The 17,332-nt window shown below is 44.0% G+C and overlaps 1 protein-coding gene across 4 annotated transcripts in view; it reads left to right on the top strand.

Moving 5' to 3' along the window:
• The window catches only part of COLEC11 (collectin subfamily member 11), a 65,243-nt gene extending 51,997 nt beyond the window's left edge, over positions 1-13,246 (top strand). For 3 of the 4 annotated variants that reach the window (XM_090032619.1, XM_090032608.1, XM_090032597.1), the window contains 4 exons: positions 3,399-3,470; positions 6,211-6,264; positions 12,040-12,135; positions 12,300-13,246. In XM_090032619.1, the coding sequence (XP_089888745.1) occupies positions 3,399-3,470; positions 6,211-6,264; positions 12,040-12,135; positions 12,300-12,709 (632 nt within the window). In that variant the 3' untranslated portion in view covers positions 12,710-13,246. The remainder of the gene's footprint in view (positions 1-3,398; positions 3,471-6,210; positions 6,265-12,039; positions 12,136-12,299) is intronic. The other variant, XM_090032626.1, reaches the window with a different exon arrangement.
• Positions 13,247-17,332: the final 4,086 nt, after the last annotated feature.

Genomic DNA, 17,332 nt, shown 5'->3' with positions numbered 1-17,332 from the left:
CAGGTGGAAAGTTACCTGGTCGTAGAAGGAGATGAGGTTGGTAAGACAAGTCCTGCCCACAACAAAGCCATGCTGGCTGTCATTCAGAATCTTACTTTCTGCAAGCTTATCGCAGATAGACTCCTTGATGAACTTTTCTAGGATTTTCCCTAGGATGGAAGTTAGACGATTGGCCTATAATTATCTGGATCCTCCCTCCTGCCCTTCTTGTGGATGGGCACAACATTGGTCTTCTTCCAGTCCTCAGGGACTTCTCCAGAGCGCCATGGGTTTTGGAAGAGTTTCACCAGGGGTTCCACAATGACTTACACCAGCTCCTTCAGCACTCCCAGATAAAGACTATCCAGTCCTGCTGACTTGTATACATTTCATTTTCTTAATTGGTCATACACCAATTCTATAGCAATAGTAGGAAGGTAATTATTCCTACCGTGTTCATCCTCTACTCTACCTGGCATGGTTTTTCCCTTGGTCCAGTGAAAGACCAAGGAGAAGTAGTCATTCAGGAGTTCAGCTTTCTCCTGGCCACTGGTAACCAGTTCCCCTGAGTTCTTCAACAAATGGCCCCATGCTCCCATTTATTTTCCTCCTGTTCCTTATGTACCGAAAGAAGGACTTTTTGTTGTTCTTGATTCCCATTGCTAATCTAAGTTCAGTCACTGCTTTAGCCTGTTTTATCTGTTCCCTGGAAATGCGGGCCATCATAGAATAGTCCTCCTTGGGGCCTGACTTGAGCTTGCATTGTTTATAAGCCTCTTTCTTCTTTCTTAAGAGGACCATGATTTCCCTGTTTAACCGAGAGGTTTCCCTGTTTAACCTGCTGTTTGTTACCTTTTCTCCACATAGGAATGGACCTCCTTTGTGGTTCAAGGATCATGTCCTTAAGGAACAACTACTTTTCATGAACACCTTTTGCCTTCATGCCCTGGTTCTGCAGCACTTATCCTACTAGTGACCTAAGCTTGTTGAAATTTGCATTTTTGAAGTCCAAGACTTTAATTTCTGCTATCTGATTTGTCTGCCTTACAACGGACAGTGAACCTGATGGTTTCATGGTCACTGTTGCCCAGACTTCCCTCTATATTTAAGTTGGTCACAAGGTCATCTCCTTTGGCCAGGACCAAGTCTAGCAGAGCGTCACCTCTGGCTGGCCCATGCATCTCCTCAGTCAGAAAGAGCTCCTCGACATAGGTTAGGAAAGATTATGACCAGTCCAACTTGGCTGAGTGTTCCTCCTAGGAGATGTCTGGATAATTAAAATTACCCAGGATGACCACGTCATGTGCACGTGTGGCCTCAGTCAATTCTTGGTGAACTCCAGATCAAGTTCCTCCCCCTGTTTTGGTGTCTGTAGTATATACCTACAGTTAGGTCTCTCACTGCCTCCTCCGCAACTTGACCCAGAGGGTTTCAAAATGTTCATTTTTGGAGCCAATGTCGGCCTCCAAGGAAGTGTACTGCTCTTTCACATCACAGCAACGCCTCCGCTTTTCTTCCCCACCTGGTCCCTTCTATGCAGGATATACAAAGAGTACAAAGAGGCTTGAAAACTAGAGTACAGCTAGCCTGTTGGCCTCTGCAGTCCCTGGAATTGAGGGCTTAGTAGCAGTAGGAGGAAGAGGAAGAAGTATGGTTCTTGTTTAGTACTATGCCTATTACTATGGATACTCAGGACTGCCTTGCTGACCTAGTAAAATGATCAGCGCTCAACAATGGCTAATTTTGAAAACGTTTTGACTACTAGTATAGATGGAACCAAACCATCTTCAGCACTCATTGGAACACAGCATTATAATTTCCCATTCTTCACCAACAATGAATTTGAATTCTATTGACGCAGTCGGTACCAGTAGAGTAATTCTGTATTGTGTTGGTCAAGGAGTGTGAAGACTCACATTTGAGACCTATTAGCCAAAATAGGTCATAGTCACACAAAATAGGCCAAATTCAGCTCTTGGCTATTTAGGGTGGAATTTGGCAGTTTTCTGTGCTTGCTCAATAAGAACATCAGTAATGGATTAAATCTACCCTAGTGATAAATGACATAACAGAGACCTTCAGATAAATTGGATTAGCATTTATGCTATAGCAATTTTTTTTTCCTGATAACTGTGATTTCCATTCTTCAGCTTAGTTTGCATGATTTGTGTTGGTAAAGTCTAGAGCAGAGGTACTCAAACTGTGGTCTGTGAACCACCACTGGTCTGGGAGCTCCATTCAGGTGTCTGCAGAATGGTTGTGGAACAATCAAGAATTTCTGTACTTGTAAGGTAAGACTACTGATATTAAAATATTAGTTGTGTGCTTCGGTTTGTAGAACAAAAAATGTTTATTTAGTGGTCTGTTGAGACCCTCAGCAATTTTCACGTGATCTGTGAAAAAAAAAGTTTGAGAACCATTGGTCTAGAGAATACCTTTTCTGATGCAACTTTTCTTCCCCATATGCTGTTTTAATATTCTGTTTACATACACAAGAGTATAACCAGAAAAAGAGGGACTCAAAGACAAAGAAAAAGTAATTTTTTTTCTCTTTTAGAGTCCTTGTAGATAATGGGAGACCTGGGCAAATACTGAAAGGAGAAAATTGGAAATTATTGCAGCCTGGTTGATAAATTATATTACCTTTGTAAGGTGCATGTTTATTCTTTTGTTCATTAAAAATTGCTGAGGAAGATCATTTTCTAGTGGCTCATTTACTACAGCTCTGCTTTAAAGAACTGTATGGTATCTTCATTAAAATTAATAACATTTTCATTCCTGCTCTGAGTCGCCAACTGTGCGCATGCGGAATTGCGTGTATCTAGAGGGAAAATATAAGGCTTTCAGTGCTGCTCATTAATGCAAATTTCAAATATTTAGAATACAAGACAAAAGAACAAATATGCACATGCCTTGGCTGTAAACAGGACCCAAAGCCCAAACTCTGCCCTCAGTTACACTTATGCTACTTCATTAGATGAACTGGTCTACTGTTTTTGGAGCCTCTTAAAATCTGTAATGGAGTTGGCCTTCATTTGGGGTTTTTCCTTCCTCTTAACATTACTTTTGCCAAATAAGAGTCCTTTAGAAGCTTCTTTAGCTTTAGAAGCTTTTTTCATGGCTCTTGGTCAAATTCTGTTTTTATTTACACCAGTGCATTCCACCAGAGTAAAAGTTTCTGTAAAGATTAAAGATACTTCTGTGTTTTTTTCATAGCAGGCCATGGATAAGGAATAGGCTGGTTTCCTGGAGTTGGATTAATCTTGGGATCAATAATTTTATCTGCTAAGGAATTGAAGAAAATTTGCCATAATATTTAATTCCGCTTGCTATAGAAATTGCCAGTGAAGTGCATCTTGGGATCTGAATAAACAGTGAAGGTTTTTAACTTGTGTCTTTGATCTCTATGTTATGTTTAGGAGAGATGGGGGACAAAGGACAGAAGGGCAGCATAGGCCGACATGGAAAAATTGGTCCCATTGGTTCAAAAGGTATGTTTGATATAATCCTTTCTCCTTCCTTTGTGGCTTTTCATGAGAAGAGTCCAGTGCTTGGGTAAAATTAATCTGAAGGTTTCAGGGTTTATCATAATAGATAGTAAGTCCTATAATTATATCACAAACTACAATCAGTCAAATGAAGCAGATATCTGAACTTATTACTTTATAATCTGACACATATCAGTAATGAGTTCTCCAGAACCTTACCTGTGGCTAAATTAAAAGACTTTAAAAATTTCTGAGTATAGATATTTAGAAGGGAGCAAGAAGGAGGGGAAAGATTGTTTTTTGCTTAAACTGCAGGAATCATGGTATCTGAAATCCCACAGACTTCCAAAATCCACAGATTTGGTCAAATCATGTTGGCCAGCATTTTCAAGTTTATTTAGGCACCTAATTTAAGGCACCTAAATTCAAATATAGGTTTGTAAATTAGAGAATCAGAAAAAGATGGCTGAAGAGGACGTCAAGAGGTCATCTAGTCCAACTCTTTTCTCAAAGTAGGATCATCCATGACTAAACTGAGGAAAAGCAGCCTTCAGTGGTGAAAGAACAGGTTAGGGACTATTTAGAAAAGCTGGATGTGGACAAGTCCACGGGGCAGGATGGAATGCACCCAAGGGTGCTGAGAGCGTTGGATGATGTGATTGCAGAGCCATAGGCCATCATCTTTGAAAAATCATGGCAATCAGGAGAAGTCCCAGATGATTGTAAAAGGGCAAATGTAGTGCCCATATTTAAAAAATGGAAAAAGGAGATCCAGGAAACTACAGACCCATCATCCTCACCTCATTCCCTAGAAAAATCACGGGGCAGATCCTCAAGGAATCCATTTCTAAGCAGTTAGAGGCAAAGAAAGTGATTAGGAACAGTTAGCATGGATTCACCAGGGACAAGTCGTGCCTGACCAACCTAATTGTCTTCTATGATGAGATAACTGTCTCTGTAGATGTGGTATACCTTGATTTTAGCAAGTCTAAAACCTTAATACAGTCACCCACAACATTCTTGCAGGCAAGCTAAGGAGGTATGGGTTGGATGAATGGACTGCAAGGTGGATAGAAAACTGGCTGGAGCATTGGGCTCAGAGGGTAGTAATCAATGGCTTGATGTGTAGTTAGTAGTTGGTATCAAGTGGAGTGCTCCAGGGGTTGGTCCTGGGGACGGATTTGTTCAATGTCTTGATCAACAACCTGGAAGATGACACAGAGTGCACCCTCAGCAAGTTTGCAGATGACACCAAGCTGGGGGGAGTAGTAGATACATTGGAGGGTAGGGCTAGGATTCAGAGTGACCTAAATGAATTGGAGGATTGGGCCAAAAGTAATCTCATGAGGTTCAACAAGGACAAGTGCAAAGTCCTGCACTTAGGTCAGAACAATCCCATGTACCAATACAGGCTGGGGGCTTACTGGCTGGGCAGCAGCTCTGCAGAAAAGGACCTGGGGGTTACAGCATACAATAAGTAGCGTGCCCTTGTTGCCAAGAAGGCTAATGGTGTCCTGGGCTAATTGGTAGGTGTGTTGCCAGTGGGTCAAGGGAAGTGATTATTTCCTTTTATTCTGCACTGGTGAGGCCACATCTGGAGTACTGTGTTTGGTTTTGGGCCTCCCACTACAGGAAGGATGTGGACAAATTGGAGAGAGTCCAGCAGAGGGAAACAAAAATGGTGAGCGGCTGGGACACAAAACTTTTTAGGAGAGGCTGAGGGAACTTGGCTTATTTAGTTTAGAGGAGAGAAGACTAAGGGGGGGCTTTAATAGCAGCCTTCAACTACCTGAAGGGTGGTTCAAAAGAGGATGAAACAGAATGAAACAGAAAGAGACTGTTCTCAGTAGTGGCAGATAACAGAACAGGGAGCAATGGTCTCAAGTTGCAGCAAGGGAAGTTTAGGTTAGAGATTAGGAAGAATTTTCTCATTAGGAGGGTATTAAAACACTGGAAAAGGTTACCCAGAGAGTTGGTAGAATTTCTATCCTTGGAGGTTTTCAAGACCTGTCTAGACAAAGCTTTGGCTGGGATTATCTAATTGGGAATGTTCCTGCTTTGAGCTGGGGGTTGGACTAGATGATCTCATGAGGTCTCTTTCAACCCTAATTTTCTGTAATTCTATGGTGCTAGACCACTCCAGACAAGTATTTCTCTAACTTGATTTTAAAACCTTCCAAGGATGCAGATTTCACAGCCTTTCTGGGTAATGTGTTACAGTGCTTAATCACCCTTATAGTGAGGAAGTTCCTCCTAATATTCAACCTAAATTTCCTTTGCCGCAATTTAAGACTGTTATTCCTTATCCTTTCTCCTGAGGCCACAGAAAGTATTGTGTTTTCATCCTCTTCATAACCAGCCTTCAGGTATTTGAAGACTGTTATGAAACTCCCTCCCCACACACACAAACTTCTGCAAACTAACTAACTAAATAAAGCAGTCTGAATTTTCAAAAGTGCTGCTTCCCCCAGGTCCTATTGACATCTTTGGTTCTGTGAAGTACTTAGGCAAGAGCTGAAATCAAAAACAAGGCACAGGACAGAGCGAGAATGGTTGCGACATTTTTCCATCACAAAACCAAATTCTCTTTGCTTCTGGTCCATAGCTCATTTATATTTTTAATGTTACTTTATATATTAGTCATTAACCTAAAAAGTGTTGATTTATATCTTCATTTTAATTAATTTGGTGATGCAATCTGTTTACTGAGCAGGTAAATTTACTCTTTTCCCCCCTTTTTTAGGTGCAAAAGGTGATAATGGTGACATAGGGCCACCTGGTCCTAATGGAGACCCAGGTAATCTAAAAAGTATAAAGAATTTTTAACATATTAACATATATGTAATGTAATATATGTTCTCCTTGTAAGACTACCTAGTGAGCTGTGACAATATACACTTCTGAGTAACTTCTGATTTATTTACTGTAGTTTCCTGAATTATACTACTTTAAAACAAAAAAATAATAATTGAAACCTCAGTAATGGGTGGAACTTTTTTCTCCACTACTAGCTAGGGCAATATTTTGGAGCTCCTCATTAACCCAACATGGGTTTGACTACTCTAGTAATCTAATGGGAATGAGAATGTAGTTCTCTTCCGATCAAAGACCTTTGTGTAAATAGATGTCTTTGGACATCTCACTTCAGCCACAGACTAGCCAGAAAAATCAGGTAGGAGGACTCTTGTGTCTCTGTGATGTGTCACTGATTTGACTGTTTGCACACAGGGGTCTACTGCCTTGTTGGTTTACATTGTTCACATTGCTTTTAAAATAAGGTTTTATCTTGGATTGCAGAAATGTAAATGTGGAAATTTTATTTGCATTAATTAATAAAAACAGAACTATTAAAAATATAACAAACAGGTTTGTAATTTAGCCAAACTCCCCAAGCACTTGCACATGCTGGTTATAGGTTACCCTGTAATCTGCACTTTGATTCTGTTCCATATTAAATGCAACTTAATGCAATTTCATTTTTTTCTCTGATTGAGAAAATCTATCTTCAATCACATGTGGAGAAGCAAGAAGAGAGGACATGGCCATGGCTTCTCCCCTCCAATAAAGCTAAGCCATTCCATTGCACATACTAACCTCCGTAACAAAAATGTTTTTTGCCATAAAATGGAAGTCCGTCATACTTTATACTGCAGTTTACCTTGTGATACCAACAAAGGTGCCAGGGGCTGTTTCCCAGCCCTGGTCCTGTGATATCTTATAGGCCATCTAACCATGTGGTCTGTTTTAGCATCACTGTGGGATTTGTTTCCTCCTCTTTCTAGCCCTGACTTCACCCTTTTCACTAGCAGAATCTACTTTGGTGGCATCCCCGTACCCTTTGACTTCAGTCCAAAAATTTGATTACCCCTTTATGCAGGACTATGGGTTCTGTGCCTGGGTATCGAAGCACTTTTCTTAGGCTGTTTTTACAAATTTAATTTACCTCGTATCCTTAATCCTATGCTCTGCGTAGAATGGAATTTCTGTGGCATCACAGGTGGGGTAATTAGCACTGTCACTAGTGGGGCAGACTAATTGGCACTGTCACTCAGCAGCCTGCCTGAAATACTGTATGGATGTGGCTACACTAATTCTGACTCAGGGGTCATACTTCAGGGTATAGGTAAGTTTATTGTGTAGCAATAGCATGACTTGGAGTGAGGCACCAGCTTTGGGTGTGGACTTAGAGGGTACATGAGATTGGCAGCTGCCGCTGCTTCCCTGTGATGCAAAAACTGCTTGTTACACCTCTGCTGCAAAGGACATGGCTAAAGAAGGGGTATTGAATAGGAAGTTGCCGCTTTTGCAGTTGCTAACCTTTACTTAGTAGTAGGCATGCTTCACATTTTTAATGTGCTTCCTACCTTAGAAAACCATCTGTTTGAGTCCCATTTTCACCTGCTTTATTAAGATATTTTCATAGCTTGCAGATTTCAGATGCTTCTTCCAAAATCATTTCCCTTCCTGTACTGTCACCAGAGCTTGAGCAGAATCTTGGTGAGCTCCTCTGGCCAGGTAGCATGTGAAGATGGCATCTTGTAATGTTGTTTGTTTGACCCAAACAGAAAATAAAGCAGACTGCAGAATGCAGAATTAATAATCCTTCTGGGGTGACCGAGAATTTGTTTCTTAACTTCTGGGGCCACTCAGAAGAAGGAGCTCCTACAAAAAAGTCAGTAAGGTACTACTCAAGACACATATGGGTGACAGAATTGGTGTCTGTAAGGATCATCAGTAAATTGCAATGCTGTGGGAGCAAGGAGAAAGCAGTGGAGCAGATGGGAGTTGGTCATCTAATTATTTTTTGGGTTTAGACCCACCATACCATTACATTGAAGTATGAGGAATGAGCAGACAGCATAAATTTCAACACTGGGGGTGCATCTACATGAGATGTTTACTGTGTGTGGAGCTGCCTAATTAACTCCACAGTAAATGTGTCATGTGTCTTCATGTGCAGCCCTATTAAGCTGCAGTAAATTAATAAACTCCACAGCAGGTTAGTACTTGTAAATACAAGTACTGTCCTAGGGCAGAGCTTTTTAGTGCACAGCAATGACTGTGTAGACGCTGACTCGACTGGCTGGGGCACAAGGGTGCTTCAATGTAGGGGTTGCCTGCCTGCTAGCTCTAAACTGGAGTCCCTGTGTGCCTCAGCCAACCCCTCTGTAGCACACTGAACCAGGCTTGGTGCAGCCCCAAGCTGGCAGGCCAACCCCACAAATCCCCCGCCAGCCTGAGGCTGTTCCAACCCTGTTCAACTTGCTGCAGGCCCAGGAGCAATTTCGAATGGCACACCTGGGAGTGATGAACTCCAGTGTGATATGCACTGAAGCTGATTGCTGTGACTTAATTGCATGTGTAGACATGCCCTGGGATATCTTACTTGAATCTAATATAGACTCATACTGGGAAAAAACAAGGTGTAACATACCATGGGGACAGGGGTAGCAGCAGCCTTTTCCTGGTGGGGGTCTGAGGGCTACAGTAGACTGCGGGTGAGAGCAGGACTGGCTCAGCTGTGCGGGGCATAGGGTAGCTCAGGAGGGAGGCAGGGGGCTTGGATGGGGTGGCACTGGGAGGGGTGACTATAGGCGGGGCTAAGGCGAATTTTAGGGATTAGTGTTGTATATCTGTAGCCATCCTGCGGTATTTTTTATAGTAAAAAAGAATACTATTTGCTCTCCATCAAGCTGATGTCATAGGTATGATAATCTCGTGTCTCTGCAGCTCCTGGTACAATTTACTTCCATGTACAAAATCAATGTAAATTACATTAGTGTAAATGTGTCGTGTGTCTAGGTTCTTTGTGTCTTTGAAAATATTCCTTTAAATGTGGAGTGGATTGATGAGCTTTCTCACAGTGCTGTTATTTATCATTCTGATTCTTGAGCCAGAATGCCAAGTACCTACCCTACAGAGTGCAATTTTCTAATTTGTGTATTGACAGTTAGCTCAGCACTTGGGTACTGATGCTGGGTAGCTGGGTAATTAAATGTATATTTCAGTAGCTATATGCAGAATAGGGAAGTAGAACTTGAAACTATTATTTAAACTTGGGTTCATAACTACAATCTCATTAAAACTGCATTTTTTTTAGACTAATGTCAGTGTCGCAGGACACTTGCGCACCCCGCTCTTGATGATGGTGAAGAACTTAAGGGGGAAGGTGTGTAGCAGAGCACTAGGGTGCTTGCTACTAGCAATAGTAATAAAGAGAGCTGCCAATCACCAGGACAGTTCAGGTGAGGGTTGCCAGGGCAACTAATGTTGGTCAGCTGGCCAGGACTGGGCAGGGCCGGGCCTTTATAAACAGCCCAGGCCCGAGCCTAGCTAGTAGTTCCTTTCAGACAGCTGCAGGAGTAGGAGCTTTGTGGGAGAGCTGAGTAGCTTGGGTCGATGGTTGCAGTCTGACCACTCTGACCGGCTGCAATGATGCAGGGGTAAAGAGAACCCTGACGGAGGTAGGAGAGAGAGCCAGCATAGAGTAGAGTTGGTATTATAAGCTTGGGGGCTTATGATGGGTTATAGCTGGCTGGCATATAGTTTGTTGAGTTGAGTTACAAGCCTGGAGGCTTATTGTGTTTATGTTACAGCCATTTGGCTTTGGGTTTGGTTATCAATATACCGGAGGGCCGGGTGAGGCTGTAGGGGTGTGAGGAGGCCTCATGGGAGCTCCCCAATAATCTGGGGGGTTCCCGGTGCCCAGTGGGGCACAGTGAGTGGTGCCAGTGGGGCACAGCTGTCCACACCGGAGAGGCGCGGTGTGCGGGGTTTTGGACCCCAGCCCATGTAGGCGGTATTTGGCCCAGGAAAGGGTCAAGGGGCCAGGCACAGCTGCGGTCAACTGAGCCCCAAGTGCGAGAAGCGTGGCATAGGCCCCAGAGGGAGCAATGGGCACGAGAGGCGTGGCATAGGCCCCAGAAAGCGGGTCTGGGGCCAGGCGGGGAAAGGGCTGCCTGAGCCCAACTTTGAGAAGCCTGAGTAAGGGCGAGACGCACAGGAAGCGCAGCATAGGCCCTAGAGAGGGCGAGGGAAGTGCGAGCAGCGCGACACAGGTCCCAGAGAAGGCCGAGCAGAACAAGAGGCCGGAGTGAGCAATTTGTCCCCGACCGGCATGAAGCCCCGGAGAAGGGTGGGCGTGCGGTATAAGCCTGGAGAGGGGCGGACGTCCAGATAGGGGCCAGATTGATAAGAGCTCGACAGCCGCACAGAAGCCCAGTGGGGCGAGTAGGCCCGGGAGAGGGGAATAGAAGCCCAGGAGGGGTGAATATAGGACAAGAGAACGTCCGGTACAGCTGCGAGGCTTGGGGCGTGCTAAAGGGGAGGTTTGGAGGCATGCATTAGCCCTTAAGGCGGGGGTGCACTGAGGTACCCCATATGGAGCAGGGGTAGTTCAACTTACACCGTGTATTGGGAGATAAAGGCAGCCTCCCTAATTGAACCAACTACCATCAAAGACGTGGCGGGCAAGGATAAGAGGGTGCTGGATCACCGAAGTTGACACGGCAGGGGGCGCTAGTGGGATCACGGCCGCCCCTGCACCCACTCCGTGACAGTCAGTTTGGTGTAATAGACAGTTTTCAGTGATCTAAAGTCTTCTGTTGGAAGAACTACAATGAATCCAATATTTTTGAAAAGGACAGAACTGTGTTATGGCTAATTACATGCCTTACATAGGGAGAGCAGCATTTGCCTCTCTGATTAGCTATCTAGGCAACCCCCACTTACCGCTCTTTACTTTTTCTTGAAAAACCGAGTGTTAAGTGAAACCAAAATTTTTTGATGACCCAAGATGGCGACCACGAGTGTTTTATAACAAAACTTGCTGAGTGATAAGTGGAATCGGGTATCAATTTAAAATGAGCGTTATAGCACTAAGTCAACCAGTGTTAAGTGGTGGTTGCCTGCATAGATACCTCAGGAGGGAGCATTGGCAATGTGCACCCCCTGAGCTCGGCTATGCATTGGCAGTAAAACCAGAAGTACTGGCAGAAGTGCACTTCCAGTTTTGTTGGTTTCTCCTTTGGTTCCAGGTTTAGTGATCAGCTGCTGGGGGACTGCCCCCCCCATTGGCGATCTGGTACCCCCCCGCCCCCCCCCGGACTTGGGAGGCACCAGTCACCCATGGAAGGGAGAAATACACAGTAATCCATATAGACTCCTGCTTTGAAAATGGATCTCACAGCATAGATCAATTCATAGAGAAGAATTTTATCCTTTAAATGTGTGCCTTTGGGTACTAAGATTCAGGTTAAACAAATCCATATTTTTGTTTCCTTTGGACAAGGGTCTGTATCATGGTTGCTACCAAAAGAGGTCACTGAAGTTGTACGAAGAGTGAACTGAGGCTGTCAGGTCATTACCTCAGGTCAGAGTGAGGGAGATTGATGGAACAACATGGGGAAGTTTAATGGTGGTTGCTGTTATTTAGGTAGAAGATTTCACTCTTCTGGGTTATCAGGCTGGCCGCTTATATGAGCAATAAGTTTACCTTAAAACATTTCATAAAAATATTCTTATTTATGTTTGTATAGTTTATTTAATGCTCAGCATCCCTTGATCTCTGCAGGCATCCCCTGTGAATGCAGTCAGCTAAGGAAGGCTATTGGTGAGATGGATAACCAAGTGGCCCAATTGACAACTGAATTAAAATTCATAAAAAATGGTAGGTTTGCATTTGTAGCTCCTTTTTCTTTCTCATTGCCTCGCATATTTTTAATAGCAAAACTGCTCTTAAAGGATATTTGCCATTTTATGTTTCATTTGTATAGCTGCTTTTTGTGGTGTACATTAAGTTGGTTTATAGAAATGCGAGTGCTCACTTTTCAGCACTGCCCTCCCCCGCAGCTGTTGCTGGTGTGCGAGAGACGGATAATAAGATATACCTACTGGTGAAAGAAGAGAAAAGGTACATGGAAGCCCAGCTGTACTGCCATGGAAGAGGAGGAACACTGAGCATGCCCAAGGATGAGACTACCAATGGTCTGATTGCTTCATACATCACTCAAGCAGGGCTCACCAGAGTATTCATTGGGATTAATGATCTTGAAAAAGAGGGAAATTTTGTGTATTCTGATCGATCACCCATGCAGACCTTCAACAAGTGGCGCAGCGGTGAGCCCAATAACGCTTATGATGAGGAGGACTGTGTGGAAATGGTGGCTTCCGGTGGATGGAACGATGTTGCCTGTCATATTACAATGTATTTTGTTTGTGAATTTGACAAAGAAAATGTCTGAGGATATCTGCTTTTTATATAATTTTTTTTATAAGTTACCCTTTGTTTATAAAGTACCAGTGATATTTTACAGGTATATAACATTAGTGTTGTACAGCTGTAAATATAATATAGGTATTTCAAATATCAATATTTACCCTTCAGAAGGGAAGAGCAATGTTAAAATAAAGGCACAGTTTGTCTTGGAAATGTACGTATTTAGACTAAAATATGTTTGGGGGCTAATTTTTTCCTTAGTGCAGTTAATGAATTGCAGTTTCATGACTGTATGGAGAGTGGATATTGACCCTTTGTTAAAATGTTATTTCTGGAGAAGTAGATTCTTGATATTGCTTTATCTTATCAAGTTTGTTTTATTGCTTAATGTTAACTGACTGTAATTATACCAGGTGGTGCTTCTGGCTCATTAAAGCCATAAAGCATATATTTTATATAATCCAGCTACTTAGTACAAGTATTACTTTAGATTTCTGAATGCACAGCTTTATACCAGTTTCTGTGATACATAAGTAAAGTAGACAACTAATCAGTTCTACAATCTTTGTAATATTTCTTTATTAAACTGTTTGCAGATGACATTGCATTGATACACTTCAACAAAAGCCGTAGGCTAGAACAACTCATCTCAAGTATGACATAGACCAGGTGGCTTCAGTGACACATCAGCAACAGACGGCTTTCCTTACATCTGTGCCAGTGCCATCCAGCTGGGAGCTGTGCATCTACCAGCACCACTTCCCTTAGCCGCCCTGGTTCTGTAGCTGCCATGTGGGCATGGCTTCCAGCCAGTGGGAAGCTGTGCTGTGGCCAGGCAGCTGCAAACTGCATCTGCACTGCTGCCACTTCTCCCTGCCTCCCTTCTGTTCCTGCCCCACAGTTTGCTACCACCTTGTGGCTGCAGCACAAGTGTGATTGCTAGATACTCAGCCCTGGGGCGCTCCCCACTGGCTGAAAACTGAGCCCCAGTTGGGGGTTGGGAAAGAAGAAGCAGCAGTGATTTGCAGATACCTGGAAGCTTCCCAGCCCCAGCATGGGGATGGGAATGAGCACAGGCAAAGCTGTCCAGCTCTACAGGCCAGATCTACAGCTTGTTAAAGGCTGCCAGGTACTCATTTGGAGGATGGGCTTGAGTACATGCTTAGCAGATTGTTGCTGATGACAATATTAAATAGGACAGGACCCAGGACAGATCCTTGGGGAACTCTGCTCAGTACCCCCTCCTGATTAAACATTCAGCCATTGATGACTACTCTTTGAGCACAGTGGGTTAATAAGTTATATATTCACTGTGCAGTACTTTCATCTAGGCTGTTTCCCTAGCTTACGATTGAGAACATCATGGGATATATAGTATAAAGGTATATCACAACTGAAAATTTGCTTTGGAAAGTACACTTTAAAAAGGACCAAGTGTCCCATAGGAGTAAATAAACAAGACTCCATTATGTTCAGTTTCTTTTATTCCTGAGTAGAGATTTCAGGCATTGGTCCAATATGATGTCCTTTAGTTCCATTCTTTGAATTACTAAAACAGTTTGCTCTCCCTGCATTCTTCATGGCTACAACTTTTCTTATACAGTATCTTATTTACTTCTGAAAAAGGTTCATTTTTTTTCCATGGACTTATGGGTTTTAATTTCAACATAATGCCCAACTAATTTGTGTATCCAATTCAATAATGCCTGAGACTGAAAAATATGGTTTATTGTTAAAGGTAAAAAGGCATAGGAAGAGTGATTAATAACATTGCAGTAGCTGGTTGACAAAAAAAAAAATTTAAACTGCAAGTGTCTAGATGGGAAGTTCATTGAGAAACCCTTATATGTCATGTTTTTCAAGAATTGTGTGGACAGTGTTTTAAGATAACTTGTAAGGGTAATGGACCTAAATATTGAATGATAATCAAAATACACATTTGGGAAAAGTATCTTGAAGAAATTCCATCAGGTTTTCCATCTGCTTCAAAATAGCCTCTACAAGAGGCATGTTCGAATTGTAGCACATGTGCTATAAGTGGCACAGGTAGTCACTGTTTGGGGCAGATTGGGAATGTGGCAGGCATAGGCAGATTAACGTGTGGGCCATCTGAGCCTGGGCCCCTGGATGCCTGGAGGGTGGATATAAGGGTGGGGCAGCTTGGCATGGATGAAATCAGCAGCTGGGCTGGGCCAGGCATGCAATGCAGCTGGCCATGGCTCCTGGGTACTGGGTGGGGCATGGGGCAAGATCACATTGGAGCCCTGGAATTGGCTGCAGCCACCAGTGGCAGGGAGTGGAACTGAGCTCAGTGCGTGGCTGGCACCTGCCAGTGTCAGGGTGGCCTGAGTGCAGCCAGGTCCTGGCCCAGCTTGGCCATGATCCTGTGCATTTGCTGGGCACCACTGCAACCAGACTGAGTCACAGTGGGGTGAGAGGCATTCCTGGAGCCTGGTCTGTGCTGTATGTACCTTGCAAGCAGTAGCTCTGCACCCCCAGTACCATCTGACCACAAAGCAATGTTGTGTGGGGTCCTGTGCAACTGACCCTGGACTTTGGCTGCAGTGTGGACCTGCTGGCAAGGGCAGCTGTGGCTCTTGCCCTGGGCTTGAGGGGTAGCATGTACTGCCTCAGCTGGTGCTCTCGCTGCATTGCCCGGGGACAGAGCCTGCAGCGGTGGGGCAGGGTGTGGGATGTGGGGCGGGGGAGAGGGGCAGGTTTAGGGCCCCAGTGAATCTTAATCCACCTCTGGGGGCAGGAAGCACAAGCCAGATGGGCAGCAGCAGAAAACAGAGCAGCAGTTCAGGCAGAGGAAGGTGACTAGAGTGGCACTGGGGAGGGTGCAGGCCTTAATTTGTAGCACACCTGCTGAAAAGGTTGGTTCTCACTGATCTATAGACTGGAAAACCAATCATAGCTGCTGCACAGTACTACAATTTATGGTGAACTGTTGTTTGCAGGATTTTTGCTCATATCCACAGGATTTGCCAACTTTTGGCATTATACTCAAGAAAAAAACCAGTCCTGTTGTGACATGTTTATTATGTGAAGTTAAACCTTTTATGTATAGGGCTTTAGAATATTACTATTAATATGTGAAAAGCAAACTGGACATAGTGCAAGAGACAGAATCCTGAAGAATAGATGTTGACTAGTTCTTGGCTAACTTTCTTCTGGTATAGGTAAGGCGTGGCTCCTGTTAGTTTGGTCTTCTTCAAGCTATGGATATCTAACCCCGTCTTTATGTTGTTCTATGTCTACATACAAAGGTTCCTAGTCTAAGAGTTTGAGAAGGACTAGCAAATGTGTTCTGATGGGTCATTTGCACTCATGAAATATGAACTTTTGAGATTTATAATGATTTTCTTATGGCTAATGCAAATCTTCAGAGAACCTTTAATCTACCAATATGCTTGGGTAAAATCTTTTCACTATATTATATTAATTAGGACAGGGGTATCAAACTTAATTTTGTGTCCTAGATTGGATCCAAACTGTGAGGTTCCTTGTGGGCTTCAGATGCTACTCTCCTGCTGTTGATTGCTATATTCACCAGGGCCCAACGCCCCAGGTTCTTCAGCAGCCCACTCCCCTTGACTATGCTCCCACCTTCCAGTGGCTTGCTAGTAGCCTGGAAGGCCAGCTAGAGTGGCTTCATAGGCCAGTTTTGGCCCATAGGCTGTAGAGTTGACACCCTGGGATTAGAGGAATATAAGATGAAATTCCACATGTCTAAAATTCCCTGCTTGTATTGCATTTACACAAACACATTGTCTCAAAGCTGCTTTATTTTTGTGCCTAAGTTATTAAGTCCACTCAGTCTTTGCCCATTTTCTTTAAGGTTCAATGTGCTTGGGTTATTCTACTCTATTCGGAACTGTTAGCTAGACAGTTGGAGAAAATAATTTATAGCCCTGTTCCACAGGAATGGTCCCATGACAGTTAGTAAAAGAATGGAAGAAGAGAGGTAGAAGTATCCTAGAGACAGGCTGAAGTACTCCAGAGCAGGACCTGAGGGTTACAGTAGACCATATGAGCCGAAGTGGGGATTTGATAACAGTCTTAAAATATCTGAAGAGTGACTTCAGAGAGGGATGGAGATGAGCTTTTTTTCTGTGGTTGTAGGGGACAGGACTAGGAATAATGGCAGTCTGCAGGATCCTGGGCCATCCTGATGGTGGGTGACAGGCCCACAGACAGACAGCATGCTCCCCTCCATGGTCATGCCCTGAACGGAGCAGGCAGGTTGCAAGTGGCACATTCCTATGTGCCAGCCCTCTGGGCAAGGCTGAGACTGGGAAGCTAGGTTCCACCTGTGCCCAGAGCCTGGGCAGGGACAAAAGCAAATGGCTAGCATGTCCAGCCCTGTCTAGAGCTTGGGAGCCACAGCTACAGGCAATGATGAGTCCCACAGGGGCTTTCAGCACCTGGTGATAGCCACAGGGCAAGTGGGAGCTTGCAGGTCTGGGTTAGCTCAGGTCAACCTAGAACTTCCCTTACAGGGCAGTGCTGGCCCCAGAGAAAGGGAGATGCTGGTATAGGCACTGGGCCATGCTGCTTTCCTCCACCGGAGCCAAGGACATCTCATCAGAGACCAACCCGACTCCAGCTCCCACAGCAGGAACCTGACTGCTCTGAAGGCACCAGA

The sequence above is a fragment of the Crocodylus siamensis genome, chromosome 1, assembly GCF_052110815.1.
Source record: "Crocodylus siamensis isolate JL-2025a chromosome 1, ASM5211081v1, whole genome shotgun sequence".
Lineage (NCBI taxonomy): Eukaryota > Metazoa > Chordata > Crocodylia > Crocodylidae > Crocodylus > Crocodylus siamensis.
This window is presented reverse-complemented; position numbering and strand designations above follow the sequence as displayed.